Source organism: Tenrec ecaudatus, chromosome 3, assembly GCF_050624435.1.
Source record: "Tenrec ecaudatus isolate mTenEca1 chromosome 3, mTenEca1.hap1, whole genome shotgun sequence".
Taxonomy (NCBI): domain Eukaryota; kingdom Metazoa; phylum Chordata; class Mammalia; order Afrosoricida; family Tenrecidae; genus Tenrec; species Tenrec ecaudatus.
In genome coordinates, this window is record NC_134532.1 from 75,390,311 (window position 1) to 75,397,662 (window position 7,352).

The window sequence follows — 7,352 nt, forward strand, 5'->3', positions numbered from 1 at the left end:
TCTTGGCCCAGTTCTTGGACCCGTGCCTGTTCCAGCCCCCAAGGGACCAGGCTATATAAGTCACTGGGTTCGGGGCAGGGACACATGGTGCTCTCCAGCTTTGGGTGCAGGTGGCAAGGGAGACAGGTCCAGAAGAGACCCCGAGGCTGAGCCAACTGCCTGCCCCCCACCAAGGCCACACCACTGCCCCAGCCCTTCTTGTCCATAGCCCTCCAGGCCCAGCGAGAAAGCAAAGTCCCGCCAGAGAGCTAAAACCCTTCTTCTGCACCCGCGCCCCACTCGGCTTTCTGAGCAAAGATGGTGAGCCCCACCACCTCCGAAGTGCACCCGACCATGGGGGTGAAGATCTTCTCGGCGGGGGTGTCAGCCTGCGTGGCGGACCTGATCACCTTCCCGCTGGACACGGCCAAAGTGCGGCTCCAGGTAAGGGCACTCACTGGGGCGGCTGCGGGCTACAGGAGGAAGGGCACTTGTGCGGGCCTTGTGCCGGCCTTTCATTCACTGGCTGTGTGTTAGCTAACAGGTAAGCTGCCACCTTCAAAGAGTAGGCCCTTTTACAGAAATGAATGAGGGAACATCAGAAATCGGACCTCTCCCTGGGGTTAACGGGAGGGCCCAAAGAGTCACAGAGAATGGGGGTTGCTGCGCCACCCCTAAAGCGATGTGTATTAAGTGTACAATCCTTTAATTCTGCAGGGACAGTTCCCCAAGCCGTGAGCTTAGTGGGTTGTTTGTGAAGGGACAGGGGATGTTCCGTGTCCTCTGTAGCCAGCCAATAACTAGATACTTGGGGAGGAGTTGCTGGGAATGAAAAAGAATTAAAATAGGAGCATGGGGAGGGGGAAATCTCGGAGAATATCCCCACAGAGGCAGCCTGCTGTCAGTCTGTTTCCCCACCAGGAAGCAGGCAGCACTGAGTCCATGGGCTCAGGGCGATGGTGTCCTATGTGTCAGCGTAGCCCTGTGCTCCATTTGTCCCCCAGGACTGGCTTTTCAGAGGGAGCACACTAGGCTTGTCTTCTGAAGTGCCTCTGGGTAGATTCGAACCTCTAAAGCGTTAGCCACTGCGCCTTTTAGCCATCTGTAACATTCACAGACTCGCTTACAGGAGGCAGGGCCCGCCCTCGTAGGCACTTTACACTTCAGTTCCTTCCTACAAGTCCCCTTCCCATTTCCAGATCCAAGGTGAAAGCCCGATCTCCAGTGGCATTAAGTACAAAGGAGTCTTGGGAACGATCAAGACGCTGGCAAGAACGGAAGGCATCCCGAAGCTCTACAGCGGGCTGCCCGCTGGCATCCAGCGACAAATCAGCTTTGCCTCGCTGAGGATTGGCCTCTATGACACCGTACAGGAGTACTTCACGGCGGGCAAAGACGGTAGGTCTCCCTTGCTCTCTGGAGGAGCACACCTTGGCCCCACCTCTGTTTAAAAACGTAGCACACTGGGTAGGGGTCTTCTATGGAAATGGCAACGCTCTTATTAGAAGCTTTACCCCCCAGAGAATTAGCCTGGTTCATTAAAAAACAGAAAAGGACAGAGTGGGTTTTTCACAGTTGGTTCACTATTATTTTCTTTAAATCACCTAGTCTTTGAAATCCTTTGGAGGTACTGTTGTTAGGGCTGTTGTCAGTAGCTAGCACCGCACAGTGACTCTGTAGAACCCAGGGGCACACTGTGTCCCCAGTCGGGGGCCATGCTCCCTGTCCTTGTTTCAGCCCATGGTTGCAGCCCTCCTTCGCGGACCTTCTACTGGACCAAGCGTGGTCTTCTTTACCAGGGACTGCTCTCTTCTGACCACAAGCCCAAAAGGCGCGAGAGGAAGTCTCTTCCCCTTGCTTCTGAGCTTCCTGGCTGCACTTCTCCCAAGGCAGCTTTGGGTGTTCTTCTGGCACGTCCAATGCTCTTCACCAGCACCATATTCAGACGCATCGGTTCTGCCGTGGCTCTCCTATTTACTGCCCAGTTCTCACACGCCTGGGAAGTGACGGATGTATGGCGACTTGGGGCAGGCGCACCTTATTCCTCCAAGTCACACCCTTTGCCGCTTTAAGAGGTTTGGGAAGCATCAGCTTAGTCAAAGTCCCCCAAAGAATGGAGCTTGTTAAAACACCAAGGGCGGGACTACCCCAGGCCTGCTGAGGATGACTCTCAGGGTGGGACTCAGCGTATCTGTGTTTTAACAAACTTCCCCTGGAGTTTGGGCGTGAGGAGGTCTGGTGGAACGATGGGGAAGCACTGCATTGCTCATTGAAAACAATGGTTCCAACCAACAGGAACTCTTCAGAAAGAAGACAAAAGCAATCTGGCAATCTGAGCCATAGTGATTACAACTTAGAAATGATATAAAACACACTAAGCTCACTGCCATCGAGTGGGTCCCGACTCCTAGTGACCCCACAGGACAGCACATAGAACTGCCCCCGGAAGTTCTGACTGCAGTCCTCTACAGGAGTAGAAAGCCCTGCCTTTATCCTGACAGGAGCAGCTGGTGGGGTCGAAGAACTAACCTTGAGGCTCGCAGCCCAGTGCATAACTACTACAGACCAGGTCTGCTCTGTCCTAGAGTGACAAGTTGGCATAGACTTGCCCGCACACAACCAGTTCAGTACGGCGAAGTTGAAAAACTCAGGTTGTCAGAGAATAAAAACAGCCAGAGAGAGAGGGGTGGGGGGGAAGAGAGAGACTAGGAAATGAATTTTCTTTTTAAGATGTTTCTAAGGCCTCTAATCACAAAAATGCCCAGAGCAGGAAAGTAGACATAAACAACAAATCCCACTATTTGAGTCTGAGTGCATGCCAAGAGTTCCTGTCAGTTTGAAACACAAGCCACCAATCAGAAAAAACTGTGCTGTCATTCGGGAAACTATGGCTCATAGTGACCCCTGGGCATCAGATCGGTGCTGTGCTCCAGGCTGGTTCTTTTCTCGTTCATTCGAGGGCTAGGTGCTGTCCGGCAGCAAGTGGACCACAAGTAGGAAGGTACTATTCCTCTTACAGTTGGGGAAATGGTCCAGGGCTTAGCTCTGGGCAACAAAAGGGGCCTCGTTCCAACGTCTGATGACTTCAAAGGGCTCTGGCTTCTGAGCCCAGGCTCTTAACCACTGCACTCCACTGCCCTTGCCTGGTAGGAAGGATTCTGGGGATCATTTCATTAATGCGGCAATGTAGTGAGATAGAAACTGCCACCCCCATTGTCCAGAATGGAAACTAAGTATCAGAGAAGCCATGGGTCTAAGACCACGCCATTAGCAATGATCTGAGACTCAGGCAGAGCAGATGAGCCAAGGCAGCATTCTGCTAGAATGTAATGCTGTAAAGTGAATATTCTTTGTGCCCATCACAGCAGATTTCATTTCTGCCTTGTGTAACCTGTGTAAATCAAACATTTATGGGACCATTGATAAAGGCGATTTCTGTTAGTGTTCAGTGCCATTGAGTCGGTTTCGACTCATAGCGACCCGACGTACAGCAGAATGTACCACTTCCAGGTGCCGCACGTCCGCACAATTGTTACGTTTGAGCTCACTGTTGCAGACGGTGTGCATCCATTTCTTTGCGTGCCTTCCTCTTTGTCACTGCCCATCTTCTTTCCCAACTGGGATGTCATCCTCGTCCACCATCTCCCCTACTAATAGGAACCCAACGCACAGCCATCCAGTCCGTTCTGCCTCATGGCCATCCTGCACCACAGGTAAAACGACCTGTGGGTTTCTGAGCTGTCACTCTTTATGGGAGTAGACCTTCTCCCCCCGTTGGAGCAGCTGGTGGCTTCAAACTGCGAATGGTCCAACTGTTAGGAGCCAATGTGTAACCATTGTATGCCAGGATAGGGCATAATAAACTACTGTCTGAACCCTCCCAACAAGATGACACCAGACACAAACACTACAACGCTACAGTCCTCTATCATTAGGGATTTTAATTGTAAATAATTCTAAGACTCTAGTTTTATTAAATCCCCATATTAACAAAAATATTTTCAAAATTTCACGTAAAAATGACTTTTATTTTTGTCCCCATTGGGAGCCGTTTGTCCCCTTGGGCTTTCTTAGGTCGAACAATTGACATGGTTGTTGATGAAGAATTATTGGAAACGGAAGCCTCCTCTCACTTGGTCCACAATGAAAAACAGAACTAAACAAGAGGACAGAACCGAGCCAGTGTAGATGGGCAGTTTTAGTTTTCCTTGGAAGTCTCCTTTTCTCTCCCAGTTTTGAAGTTGCCAAGGAGTTCTGGTGGCACGGTAGGGGAGTGTCGAACTGCTAACCCCCAGGTAGAGGGTCAAACCCAGCAGCCGCTCCACAGGACAAAGCGCTACCTACTCCCATAAAGACGTAGAGCCGCAGACACCCCGTATCAGCATGGACTCGCTGGCCGGGGGTTTGCGCCCTTACAGAAGTTTCATGTATGACCAACAGGTGGGCAGGCCTTAGGGAAGTAGAATCAAGGTAGGAGGGCTGCCATGAATAGTATCCACTAAAAATTAAAAAGGCATTTGGATACGCTTGAGCCTTGGATTTAAAAAAAACAAACACCCATCTTCTCCCTCCCTGTATAGCACCAGCTACCTTAGGAAGCAGGATCTCGGCTGGTTTAACAACGGGATGCGTGGCCGTGTTCATCGGGCAGCCCACGGAGGTTGTGAAGGTCAGACTTCAAGCACAGAGCCATCTGCATGGGCTCAAACCACGCTACACCGGGACCTACAATGCTTATAGAATCATAGCCACCACGGAAGGCTTCACCTGTCTTTGGAAAGGTAACGGATTTCTAAGATTTGGTGACCACTGAAACGCACATCTCGAGTTAGCACCTTCTCATACAAACGATTAACGCACTCTTTCTTCCAGGGACTTCTCCCAATCTGGCCAGAAATATCATCATCAACTGCGTAGAGCTGGTCACATACGACCTAATGAAGCACACCTTGGTGAAAAACGACATACTAGCAGGTAACTTCCCGTGGTGACCAACAGGTCGGCACACGGATCATTCATGCCCGGGCTCCTCCACAGCCTCATTAGACTGCAGTCTTCAATTCTAATGGTCCTCTTTTTAAAATAATGATTTTGAATGTTACATGTGGTTATTTCGAGAAGCAGGAAAATGGCGAAAGTTTGGGGGATGTTTGCTACAACCAAACCACCTCGGTATTAGTGTCCTTTGACACCAGTTTATGGGACTTTTGTTTCAATCTGACTATACAGTAGAATTCCAGAGGTGGGTCCATCAAGCACTGCACAACTGCTAGATACGTAAGCAGCTCATCAGCAGTTTCACGCACACAGTAGTTAACATAGGGCAGATTCCCCAAAACATTAATAGGTTCCAGAGTCGATCAAAGTCTCCCTAGACAATGGCGTCGGTTCAGTAAAGAAGTGTGAAGTGCTTCGTATGCATCCAAGGAGGCTGGGCTAACTGAAAGTGCAGCCCACCAGCGGCCGGCTCTGAGGCAGAAAGGTGTGGCAGTCTGTTTGGATGACGACTTGACTAACAGTCCTGGAAAACATACGGGCTAGCTGTACTGTCCTTTGGACTTGCTGCGAGTCAGATTGACACTGTGGGAGTAGGTTTTGGGTTGATTGGGCATTATTTTAGGTCCCGATGGCTCATTATCCACTGAAGCTATATTCTAATTGTCTTTTTCTTCAAGGGCAAGTAGAACCATTGGTGTATTTATTGAGGTATCTATGGTGAATAGACTGCAAGCTCTCTCACCGCATGCTGCCATCCCTGTGATCTCTTCCAGATGATGTGCCCTGTCACTTACTGGCTGCTCTGATTGCCGGATTTTGCACGACGTTCCTGGCCTCTCCAGCAGATGTGGTGAAAACCAGATTTATAAATTCTCCGCCAGGATTCTACTCAAGTGTACCCAACTGCGTGATGAACATGTTCACCAAGGAAGGGCTGCCGGCGTTTTTCAAAGGGTAGGATATAATCTTCTGAGAAGGTATCTGGGTGCCTGGGAACAGTATGGTCTGAACACCTGGCATTTACCTTGCCAGTCTTAGTACACACAGTGTACACCCACTATCCGTCTTTGCCACAAGTTTCTCCCACCTCCAATTCTGTGGTGCAGGAAATTAGAAAGACTACAACAGGTTAATAAATGAGCTCGACCTTGGTCAGAGGCTCATTCAGAATCAGTGTCGGAGGTCCCAACCTAATGGAAATGGGGTCAGTAATTTGACTTCTGGGGGCGGGGGAGGGAGCTAGACAAGGGAAAGAAAGCACAGTAGGGCATGATGAGAAAACAAGCTTTGATTTTTGTTATTTTGGATAATTGATTTAGTATGCTTCTGAATTTTAGTAAAGCAAACACGGGGGAAATTATTGCCACTGATCTAGGAAATTGATGCAGAAAATTGGGCGGTAATTACCATACATACCCTCCTAAAAACCAGTGTTGTGCACATCATTTTCCCCAGTAAAAACAGTATTATGTTGGAAAGCACCTTTCTAGGAAAGACTATCCACTGCCAGTCAGTGGATTCTGACACAAAGCAACCCTTGACAGGGTTTCCCAGGTTGCAAGTCTGTATGGCATCACAGCCTCACCTTACTCTGGTGCAGCGGCTGGTGGTTTTGAACGAACAACCTGATGGTTGGTAGTCTAATACTCAACCCAGACAGGGTGCCTATCAGGTAGTGTCGTTCACTTATTCATCAGTTATTCTTTGATTTCTCCTTTTTAGTTCCTAATGATCTCCTACCTCTTTGTCCGAAAGCAAAACAAAAACTCCTTAAAACATTTTTTTAAAAGACGGTAGAAATTCTTGGAGTGAAGGCAGAAAGGGTTTGCCGTGCTCCGGTTTGAAAGGGTGTCGTGGGTCTGTAAAAACGCAGTCACCGAGAAAGGGAAGGTGTTTTTACACACCTGCAGATGAGAGCAGCAGAGCTGCCTGTGAATCGCTTGCAGATGTCAGCAATCCAGCTAACCATGTGGCCACATCCATTTCTCTAGGTTCGTGCCGTCCTTCTTGCGCCTGGCATCCTGGAACGTCATCATGTTTGTGTGCTTTGAGCAGCTGAAGCGAGAACTGTCCAAGACGAAGCAAGACACCGCATTTGACTGATGTGGGCTATCTTGGTTCCTCACTTCAGGGCTAAACCTGAAGAACTTTAACAGGCTCTCATTATAGCTCCAGCTGGTGATAAAGGGAAACTGAGTGAAATGCCATTTTAGACATACTTCAGAATGGACAGTTACCACAGAAGATAGGACTTTTAATTTATTCATCACAGTTTCCAGTTAGTTTAGTCAATAAAGGATTGCGAATACTTTTCTGGGTTTATCTTTTAGGATCTACGCCTGGATCTAAAGCATGAGAGTTCATTTGGAACACAA

General features: G+C 49.0%; 1 protein-coding gene across 1 annotated transcript; it reads left to right on the forward strand.

The window, feature by feature from the left end:
• Positions 1–297: 297 nt before the first annotated feature.
• UCP1 (uncoupling protein 1) lies at positions 298–7,080 on the forward strand. Its single transcript, XM_075544809.1, has 6 exons — positions 298–423; positions 1,179–1,377; positions 4,560–4,760; positions 4,852–4,953; positions 5,751–5,931; positions 6,969–7,080. Exons 1-6 carry the CDS (start codon positions 298–300, stop codon positions 7,078–7,080), a joined length of 921 nt encoding a protein of 306 aa, XP_075400924.1.
• The last annotated feature ends 272 nt before the right edge of the window (positions 7,081–7,352 follow it).